General features: G+C 37.1%; 1 protein-coding gene across 1 annotated transcript; it reads right to left on the reverse strand.

Annotated features, from left to right (window-relative positions):
• Positions 1–1,634: 1,634 nt before the first annotated feature.
• s1pr1 (sphingosine-1-phosphate receptor 1) lies at positions 1,635–5,717 on the reverse strand. Its single transcript, XM_053513768.1, has 2 exons — positions 5,660–5,717; positions 1,635–4,942 (listed from the first exon to the last, which is right to left on the reverse strand). The coding sequence occupies exon 2, from the start codon at positions 4,738–4,740 to the stop codon at positions 3,643–3,645; it is 1,098 nt and encodes a 365-aa protein (XP_053369743.1). The 5' UTR covers positions 4,741–4,942; positions 5,660–5,717; the 3' UTR covers positions 1,635–3,642.
• Positions 5,718–11,935: the final 6,218 nt, after the last annotated feature.

Genomic DNA, 11,935 nt, shown 5'->3' on the forward strand with positions numbered 1-11,935 from the left:
GTTTCTTTCTTTCTTTTAGCCTTTTCCACGATGCCATTCCTGGATTTGTATGCAACATTTCCAGTAATCCAGGCTATGGATTTTTACCTTTACCTTTTTTACTTAAAGGACTCCTCATGACATTACACCATAAGAAACTTGGATACTGACCCACACTGGTACACCGGAGCCCCTTAGTGGAGTAAGGGTGGATTGCACGGGTAATAAACAGTCCAGCCAAAGACCAGGACCATGGCTGACTCAGACCTCATAGCGCTGCACTACAACTTCACTGGGAAATTCTGTATGGAAACGTGAAAGAAAAAAGGGATTCTGGACTCAGCCGATTCTGTTGTGTTTATCATTGTGTGTTGTTTCATCATTCTCGAGAATGTGCTGGTTCTTCTCACTATTTGGCGAGCCCATGTACTATTTTATCGGGAACTTGGCCCTTTCGGACTTCCTCGCTGGAGTAGCATACACCGCCAACATCCTGCTCTCAGGAGCACATAGTGGCTTTTCCGGTGTGACCGTGACTGAGTATGTGTAGATTCTCACGTTTCGTCCTCCAGATGGCGCTCTCTGACCAAAAATGGAATCACCGGCGTGAACGTCAAACTATTATGTGGACGGAAATATATATTTAGAGTAAAGTTTGTGTGTGTGTGTATGGGAGAGTGTTTTCAGCTATAACGCTATCACCGATAATTGGGATGAAGCCAGGCTTTACAAGTGGCAAACGAGGTTTAGAGCTAAATAATAACGCTCACCCAAAGTAAATGACATATTGTTGGTACACCTACCTCTTTTAACCTGAACACGTTCCGTATTTAACGTAAAAGACACAAGGCTAACTTGGTTTTGTAAGATACAAAAAAGTGCCAGCTAACATAACATTAGGCTACATTTTATGAAGTATGCTAACATTCCAAACTCTTTAACATTATTCACTATTACCAAACAACTAACTAACATACAGTATATCCAATGTCATGCTTATCATGGATATTGTTAACGTAGACTACAAGTAGTCAGTGGGGTGAGGAGTCAGGGGCTGTGGTAGTCAGCTCCTCTTTTTTGTTCCTGCAAGACCTTCCTGTTTTGACGATTATCTTTTGGACAATCATGATTCTTCTCATTTATAGAGACTATTTCAAATTCTATTTTTGATCTGGAGGAAATTAAACAAAAAAGCCACGTTTTAATGTAGTTAGCTTTAATATAGCATGTTTGCTTATGCTAAGCTAGGTAACTAACATCAGTTTTTAACGTGCCTGACAGTGTTCGGGTCAGTGTTTGTTTATTAATAGTCAATTTAACAAAGCATAAATTCACCTAAGTTACTTGAAAATAATTTTTTTTTGTGGAAATCATGGCATAAGGATGAATACCTGAGCAAATGGGATAGGTTAATATGATTAATATATTGTATTTCTTTGTGATGTGCGCAGCGTTTATCCACCTACTTAACTGTATGCTTTAGCAAAGAACATGGTTCATTGGATAAAGAATTTACATAATTCTTTAACCAGTCATAAAATAATAAATTAGCTATAATATAGTTATATCATCTACAGACAATTAACTGATATATTACAAGTGACCACATCCATGACCGCTTCACTAACTTGTATATAACTTCTGATATTAACATATACATTGTATTTGTTTATTGTGAACCAGAGAACTTTACTTATACAATAGTCAACAACGTAAGACAGGCGAAATGATGTGACATGTTATACATGACCCTGCACTCTCTTATACTTTACATACATATTCATAAGCCAAAGCTTCTTCATACTTCTAGCACTCTGTGCAATTTACATTTGTATTATATTCTGTGATTGTCACAATAAATCACATTTTGCATCTAAAAAATCATTAAATTTAGCGCTTGTTTTAAAGCTTATTATCACACACCATTCAGCATCGTAAAAGTAAATGAACTTAAGCTTGTAGCAAAAAAATCTGATATTACCACCGGTACATTTGTATTTTTAGTTAGTACTTAGTTAGTTAGTTGCATGCAATGCTTTAATCCAGGAAATAAAATATAAACTATTATTTGCAAATTACAAACTCCCAATGCCTTGTTTTTTTTTTTTTACAGCAAATATTTATTGACAAGCTAACAAAACACAGACACAGGTGTTACAATGTGCAAAACAGAAAAAAACCACAGGACAACACAGGCTTGTGATTGACATTTTCTCTAAATCCGTCTTGGTAAATAGTGTATTTTGAACCATTTCTATATTCTACAGTATTTCAATACAGATGATGTAACAGGTAGGGAGAAGATTAATATGATGATGATGGATCTTATCAGATTCACATTCCCAGCATTAAATATGCTAGACTGCATAACAGAAAGCAGTTTGTGCACATGCATTAACTATCATTAACACAATAAACCCTAAAACTAGTAGAGTGGAATAAAAATACCTTCAATTCACGATGCATTAATACCACATTGAAATCCAACTGTATTCAAGATAAATTAATACTTGCGAGCTATGGTACATGCTATTTCTACAGCTGTTGGATGAAAGGTAAAATCATACATTTTTAAAAATAAAATACATTCTCAATTACAATTGTAGAAATTTCACTAAAACCATGGCATAATTCAAAGAAACACAAGTACCTTTTTTTTTTTTACTGTATTCCTTTAATTAATTTTTTGCCCTTACAAAAAATTCCTGTTTTTCAGAACTTAACGCATAATATGATGTGTACAAAATGTGTCAAAAATCTCACTTTTTAAAGGGCATTAAATGGTACAAAATGAACCCAATATGCTAATATATTATACTGAGTCAGTAAAAGGCCTATGATAGCTCTCACAAGAGCACTTACAAGTGCTATCCTAAATGCTCTTCAAACTAGAACGTTTGCATGTGATAAATAAAAACAGTGGGTAATACTGATTAATCAGGTTTATAGAGCTCAGGTTTTTAAGTGCATTTTGCAATCAAAGGAAGACATTTCAGTGCTGGTGTGGCCTTTAAGAATCTTGCCCTTAGTTAATATTCTTGCAGTTCAGGGTAAAAAAAAAAAAAAGTGTTTCACTTGTTTCAGTCTGTTTCTCCCAGTTGAGGCCTTCATACCACTTTAAAAAGTTGGCTTAGAAACTTGTGGATTGTAGTGTTAATAAAACCATCCAAACACACTGTACATTATACACCAGTCTATTTACACATAAAATCTTTTCTTTTTAGTAATCTGACTCATTAGACTCCATTTTTCCCCCATTACAGTCCACACCACCAGCTCCCAGAGACACATGAATCAGACGTGTGCATGAAGACTCTGTCGACTCAGACCCACTCAAAGATGCTCAAACTTCAATATCTACAGCTCAATCTTATGATTGTGCACCATGAAGATAAGGAACCAGCTCAGGAACAAAAATTGATCCCAAACACTTCTAAACTATCTCACTGTATCCTGGCCCGACTTTTGATCTTCAACTGTCTGTCTCCATTATCCATTAACACTGTTGTACACTGGTGTTAGTTAGATGAAAAAGAACCTCTATTCTCATTTATGGAACAAGAGCGGAGGGGATTGGACAAGCTTTCTAGTGTACATGTCCAGTGGGATCCCCACACATCCTCCACTAAATAAGAAAATGCAGTAAAGTTTCCTAAGTTCCGTTTACGATGATGAAGCAATGTTTCCTGATGACACAACTGTTTCCCTGGGTGAGTACTCAGGCTCTTCCTTGTTGGGATGCGATGAATTGTCCGATTTGCTCCGGCTGAACTCTGCCCCAATAATGGGTCTGGAGAACTTGCCAGCAGGCTGAGTGCACACGTTGCACAGTAGCATCTTGATGAATGCCCTGCGCATCTCGTTGCTGGTAAGTGTATAGATGAGAGGATTCATTGCTGAATTCATTACTGCCAGAGCAAGAAACCACTCAGCTTTGAAGAGGATGGCACAGGTGCGGATCTCGCAGGCTACATCCAGCAGGAGTAGGATAAAAAGTGGCGCCCAGCAGGCGATGAAGCAGCTCAGGACAATGATGACTGTCTTCAGCAAGGCCATGGACTTCTCAGAGCTCTTGTTCCCACTCCCACGACCATTTGAGACCTTGCGGAAAACTAGTTTACGGCTACGTGTGCGAACCAGTGCATAGATCCTGGCGTATAGCACCACGATGGCCATGAGGATAACACTGAACACAGTGGTGCAGAACAGGATATAAGCCTTGTGGTAGAGTGGCAGCACTGTCGAGCAGTGGTTCATGCTGCGGATACAGTTCCAGCCCATCACAGGCAAGCCACCCAGGATAGCAGCAATAAACCACACTGTGCTGATCAGCATGAAGACACGGCAAGTATTTCCATTGTTGTGAAGCTTCATTTTGAGCATAGTAAGGTGCCGCTCGATTGCAATGGCCAAGAGACTGAAGACTGAAGCAGCCAGTGCTACAAACATGCTGCCTTCCCGGAAGAACCACTGTGTGGGACTCAGTTTATATGTATTAGCTCCTGAGAGCAGGATGTTGGCGGTGTATGCCACTCCAGCCAGTAAGTCCGAAAGGGCCAAGTTCCCAATAAAATAGTACATGGGCTTGTGGAACTTTTTCGTTCGCCAAATAGTGAGAAGAACCAACACATTCTCGAGAATGATGAAACAACACACAATGATAAACACAACAGAATCGGCTCTGAGTCCAGAATCCCTTTCCACTTTACGGAATTTCCCAGTGAAGTTGTAGTGCAGCGCTATGAGGTCTGAGTCAGCCATGGTCCTGGTCTTTGGCTGGACTGTTTATTACCCGTGCAATCCACCCTTACTCCACTAAGGGGCTCCGGTGTACCAGTGTGGGTCAGTATCCAAGTTTCTTATGATGTAATGTCATAAGGAGTCCTTTAAGTTAGGTAAAAATCCATAGCCTGGATTACTGGAAATGTTGTATACAAATCCAAGAATGGCATCGTGGAAAAGGCTGAAAGAAAGAAAGAAAGAAAGAAAGAAAGAAAGAAAAAATTAAATAAATATAATCAATGATACTTAAATAGTTCCACTACATATAAAAAAACAAAGTTTGATTTTAGCATATTAGAGTTTATGAATACTGTGGAAACAGATTTTGCTTTTTGCTTCACTTGAGTAATAATAATAATAATAATAATAATAATAATAATAATAAAACTACAAGCAACAAACGTAAATTAAAAATGACAAGCTCCAGGCAGGTAAATTAAAAGAAAAGGAATAACAAAAACTGATCTCTGATCAAAGAAATAAAAATCTATGCTACATGTTTTTCTCAATCTTTTCACATTATTTGGACTTTATTCCAACTTTTCTTCAGTTACATGTAATAAACCACAAATAAACCACAGTCTGTCTATGAATGTCTACCAACCACATCTGCATTGTGACCTGATTAATAATTCTTGAGCTGGTAAAGTAAGATATGCATTAAAAATTTAAACAGGAATAGAAGTTCATTTAGTGCAGGTGAATCTGAGCTACAGGGAAAGCTGGAACATTTCCCCTTTAAAATGAAACGTTGAACAAGTTTATATATATATATATCTATCTATCGAAAACAGTAATTTGGTTAAAAAATAGATAAAATAAAAATAAAGGTGAGAGTGTAATTACATCTATGAAACATTTCTGGTAGGTTTGTAAAGCAGAGGAAATGAACTCTTACCTGCACTCTGAGTGAAACCGAGTCTGTCTCGCGCTGTGTGAAAGCTGCTTTACAGAGCGCGAGACACCCAACTCTACATCTGATGCTCCTCCCACCAACAGACCCTCTCTCTCTCTCTCTCTCTCTCTCACACACACACACACACACACGGAAAAACAGAGCAATCTGATCGGGATCTAGCTATTCTGGATTCCAAAAAAAGAACAACTGGAAAAGGGGAATTATAAAAAATAAAACCATGTTTTTCCTTTGGAATCAATAAATTGCATGCACCATCCATTAATTAACAATACAACATTTAAAAAGATGGTACACTGGCTAACAGTAACAAAAAGAGGCATGCTGTTGTTGATCATTTTCATTGTCTTTACCTTTTTATTGGCATTTTTTAAACAACAAATAATAATTCATATCACTGGCAAGAGGCACAACTTAGTAACCTTGACCTCACTGCTTACTAAGTGGATGGAGAATATGAACTGTTCAGTCAATCACAAAAGCACTGGTCGATCCTAGACATCGCTAGAGTAATGCATGTGTAAGAGTGCAAATAGCACTTTCCTTTGAGTGTGCTACTCTGCCCTGTGATGCAACACATCCAACAGTTTAAAAAGATGTGTTTGACTTACATACGTTTACAGTACATGTCCCTAAGGAAAACAGGAGAGCTGGCTGGCAAGTGGGATTTTGGAAATGAACAATTTGAGGAGAAAAACAAGTAAATAGACTGAACAGTTTTAGAAGGATCTCGAAGACACTAGTAATGTCAGGGGTGTCATGGGAGTGTGGGTGTGTGGGGGTAAGTAAGGATGAATCCAAGGGCCCCCTGAGTGCCGGGAAGCCCCTAAAAATGCTACCGCTGTTGAAAAGTGTTGGAATGATCAAGGTTGGGAGCCTAGTACAGTATATTAGGCTTTTAAGGAGCCCAGAATCTCTAGTGGCACCCCTGGTAGTAGTAGCATGTAGCAGTAATAACATTTAATGACTCTAGAGTGTGCAGATGTGGACACATAATAATTTACAATATTTTAAGGTTTCTTCCTAATGTCATCTCAAAGACTTTTTCCCCCTTGCTACTTTTGACTTGGCTTTAGCGATCTAAATCTAGATTTAAACCCCAGTTTCTATAAAGCTGCTTTGTGACAATATTTGTTATAAAACAGAAAGAATTTTTTTTTTACTTGAAATAAATAAATAAATAATATTTACTCTTTTTTACTCATATTTGTTTAAATGCAAAAAAATGTGCTATACAGTTGTTTAAAAGTTATACAATAATCATATATAATCAACAACCCATTAACGTTCAAAACTTGCATAATTTACATTGCTATTGAACATACAACATTACGTGTAACTCAAAGCCATGTAGCCACTGCATTTAGTACAGCCAGCTTGGATTGTCTAACCCCCTCCATTATAAAAAATGCATATATGCATATATAAAGTGCTGGTCAACCATTATTTGTATTCTCCTAAAATTAAATTGTATAAAGACTTTAATAAACATGTACCAAGGGAGAACTACTGTTTATGACGGGGACAATGTAATTGGGGCCATCGTTCTCCTAGACCCCAGCTCTAAATGGTATCAGCACAAAGATGTGTTTCCTGAAGACTTTTATTCACCTTGTGCACTGGGATTGGGTTATGTGCTCTACCTGGACCTTCCAAACGAGCTGATTGAAGAGGCAAAGCATACCCAACCCATCTATATTGAAGATGTATTTTTAGGACTGTGTAGTATCTCTAAATATTTTTTACTGTAACATTCGGGCTGATCAGAGCTTCTTTAACGTCTTCCCTAGTCCATACAACCGGTGTCGCTACTCAAAACTCATTACTGCAACCACACACAGAATACTGGATCAAGTTAACTTTTGGAAAGACCTTAAGAGACCAGAACCACCTTGTTAACTTTGGAATCAATTAATGTATCGATTTGTATGGCCAGGGGTAGCTCAGTTCTATGGTTTGGAAGATCCCAGGTTCAAACCCCACAACCACCAAGTAGCCACTGTTGGGCCCTTGAGCAAGGCCCTTAACCCTCAACTGCTCAAATGTATAATGAGATATAAAAGGTAAGTCGCTCTGGATAAGAGCGTCTGCCAAATGCCTAAATGTAAATGTATAGACGAATTGAGATGGGATGTGGAAGTTGAGGGTTACTGAACAATCACCTGAATCTGAAGTATATACAAGCAACAAAACTGTTTTGTGCAAGAAATGTCATATACATATAAATCTTCTCAGGTCCCCCCCTTGTTTTATTTCAAGCTTCAACAAAATCACTTCAAATTTATTAGTTAGTAACTATAAAAATCATAAATTTGCTACAATAATAAATCATAGGTAACAAAGCAAATCTAACTTTTTCTCTTCTTTTGACTAGAAGTAGCAAACCCTGCATGTTGTCTTTTTAACTGCTCAAACACGGGTGTGCACAGAAAGAATCGCAGATAAATCAGTGTTATGTAAAGCCTGGTGAAATAGGGGATTTTTTTTTATTTTATTTTTACCTTTTTTCTCCATTTCTGCTGGTGCTCTCCACCATGTAGAATAAGGATACAATGACGGTGACATGTACCAGATGACAAGGAGCAAACTGGCTTTGTAGCAGCCACAGAAATAATGGTGGAAAGCATTAGCAGAAATAGAGAAAAAAGGTACACCTGAGAAGGTATTTTAAGGTTTTATATATACATGTATATATATTTTTTTATTCAATTTTTTTTTCTAATGTATAGGCAGACTGGTGACAAATTAAAGAATCCATAATAACATTATGAAACAATATTTGATCACGTGTTTTGGTGATGGCACTAGAAAAAGGTGTGTAACACACTGCCCCCAAATCTCCCATACTGTAGATGTTCAGGTAGGTTCGAGTAAATAAGTAAGTGTAAATACTTTGGGAGAGACCGCACCCATCAGGATAGAAATGTTTCATCATAGAATAAACGAGAAATATCATAAGAACCTTATGAACCTTGTATAAATAAATGTCTCTGGCTAGACAGCAATGATTTATATTTTTGTTATTGCTTTAAACTGAAGACATTTAGGTTCAAAATCAGACAGTTGAATATAAGGTGATAAATCAGATTTTTAAGTTTTATTTCCCCATATTGACTTTTTATGGAAGACTTAAAACGTGTTACCTTTATGCTAGAACATGCACCTGTTCAGAGATCAAAAGTGTAGATATACTGTATATTGTGAGCATTTCCCTTAAACAATAAGCCAGAGACCCACTGATATCGTCAAACTGTTGCATTCATCCTTTTGAGGCTTTTAGTGCCTCTACTGCAACTTCTTTCAGTTCTCTTGTGGCTTTTCTTCCTCCGATCTCCTCTTCAGAAGGTGATATGCATGAAAAATCAATTAGGTTCATGTCTGGTGATTGATTTGGCCGGTCTAAAATCTTTTATTTCTCCCATCCCCCTGATAAATTCTTTTGTTTTGCTGTCAGTGTATTTTGGGGTCACCGTTTGTCTCCATTTAAATCGGATGCATTTCTCTGTTAATTGTCAGAGAACATTTTCCCATAGAATTCTGAATCCATACTGAGGCTCCCATCTCGAGTTCTATTATTAATAAAGATTAGTAAGCTTGCTCGAGAAGCATCCTTCTAAACCCAAGCCATAACACCAACTCCAAAGCCAAAACTATGGCTTGAGCCATAGGTTTGTATCAGATCCTTTCCTTCTCCACACTTTGGCCTTTCCACCACTTTGGTAAAGGTTCATTTTAATTCCAGAACTTTAAGACTCATCTCTGAATTTCTTGGTGAATTTTAATCCTTATTGATAATGAGTGGTTTACTTTTTGTAAATGTTATGGTTCTTATATTTTTGCTTTTAAAGTCTTCTTTAAGCAGTGGATTGTGATCTCTTCACCACTTATCTGGGGAGTTTGCTGCTGATGTCATTATCTGTTGTTTTTGTGTTTTTCTTCACAGCTCTCGAAATTTTTCTGTCATTTAACTGCTGCTTTTTTTGCAGAACATTTTGTTGGCTATGCAGGACATTTTGTTGGCTAATGCTTGTACAATATTGATTATCTCTAGTATCTAAGCTACGAACAGCTTGTTTTCCCCTCCATAGAGAGCTTTTTATTTATTTATTTTCAACAAAAAATGCAGTATTTAACCATCAACATTTAATACAGTGCACCTGAACAACAAAAGATACCTGTCAGTCACATGTTCAAGTATTTTTTATTATCAGCAAAGATAGATCATCACATCTGCATGTGGTTCTTCTCCAAACTGGTGTCACAAAGTTGAAAGGACACAATTGTGTAAATTGGCTTTGTATGCCCTTAGCGTTACAGTTTTTCTTCACTGGTACTAAAAGGCCGACTCCAAACATCTGTTTCTGTGTAAACCAATGCCCCTAAAGTCATTGTTTGCCAAAGAATGGTGTGGAAGAACTTAAATGGCCTGAAAAAAGAGATAAAAAAATTAATGCAATTCACTGCAAACTTTATTTTCATGATTCATCTTAATATTGCTAATGTTTACTCTGCATAAGACACTATGACACTATACATGCATTCATATTCAAATGCATTGAAAAGCTACATTTAATCAAAATCAAAATGCCTTTTGGGGGAAAAAAACTTCTGGAAGAAGGTCTTTTTTTTCACCACTGGGAAAACAATCCTTTCAGGAAAACACTGGAATTTTCCTTTAATTGTAATCTTTTTGTTCCTTCCTCTGGGAATGCACCAGCTGTGAGGGGACCCCAAGTCCCAATAAGCCTGAGGTCTCGGGTAGGTCTACCACGTCTACTCCAAATCCCCACCACCACCCACCCAGCCCACTTTCTTCTGCACATTAATCACAGATGCATTCGCCACCCTGAGCGTCTCTCTACCCCAAGGGCAGATATACCACTGTGACTCTCAGGAGCCTGCAAGATAAGGTGGGTTATTTGTACACTGGGGGTCGTGAGATGTGGTAATGGTGGTGGTTTTATTAGAGACATCTTCATGGTTGACTGAACTGATTATGATGATTGCTTTTGTTTGCAATTGAAGATAATCCTGTGTTTGTGATTAATTCAGGGTATTAAATGACTGGAAGATATACCAGAAACCCATGTCCATGTCAGTTACTTACATCCAAAACACATATCATTTTATGTTTTTTGTAAAAAAAAAAGAATCACTGATCAGATAATATACAGTTTGAACTGTCACACTCCAACATCCTTAGCACATTGTGTATTCGTGTCCTTTCTGTGGTTATCCATACACACATACATAACAACTAAATAAATAAAAAGGCTTCTGAGTGACACATCGCAAAATCCTGCGTTTGAATGAAAATGGCATACTTTGTTCCTTACTGCTCAAAACAATTCTAGCAATCATGGGCGACCATAACGCTTTAAGTGCCACTTTGAAATAAAAAAGAAGTAGTTGGCGCGCTTCACATGTCTCAGAGGAACCATGCATATGATAGGGGAGAACTGGCAAGTGGGTGGGAATTGGATGAAAATAGGAGGAATATTTTAATGTATGTTGAAATTCCTAGCAGCTAATAGCTATTTCAAGTCCGATATACTTACTTCATGGTTCATATCTACATATAAAAAAGTGGAGACTAGAAAAAAACTTACCCGGAGTCATTGACATAAATTCTGTAATTGATTTCAGTGTGTGAATCCCTGAGACTGTCTTTTATAAAGAATTTCCAATTTATACAATGTGCTTTTTTAAACCAACAATTAAATCGGAACTCCGAAATCTCAATTCTTGAAACTGTCCCTGGAGATAAAAGCAGCATGATGAATGATAAATGTGCTTTTGTCTTTGTCTCTTTCCAGTTCGTCTATAAATCTCAGTACCTGAACTCTACAGTATGGTTGTGTCTTCAAAACTGGTAGCTTTCTTCCAAACCCACAACTCTTATAAAGCAGAAACAAAAACCATGTGGTCTCTTAATTTGGTGGTACTTTTGATTTGAACATTTCATTTTTTAATAATCTTTAATTATGATTTTTTTTTCAACCTCATGTCTCTCTCTTTTTATCCTCTTTTTCCATAAAAGCAAGCAATGGAAAAACAGAGCATGTAAAACACATGGGGATTTAAACTACGCACAACACTGCCTTATTATTTGTGTATTCATTTTAAAGCATTTGAAATCCTTTGTTAAATCTGTTCCTGTAATTACAGATTGAAATAAAATTCAAGCTGAAGTGACTGTGTTTATATGAACCACAATAATTGTTTGGTTCGGGTTAACAAATTACTCACATGATTGCA

The sequence above is a fragment of the Clarias gariepinus genome, chromosome 15 (assembly GCF_024256425.1).
Source record: "Clarias gariepinus isolate MV-2021 ecotype Netherlands chromosome 15, CGAR_prim_01v2, whole genome shotgun sequence".
Lineage (NCBI taxonomy): Eukaryota > Metazoa > Chordata > Actinopteri > Siluriformes > Clariidae > Clarias > Clarias gariepinus.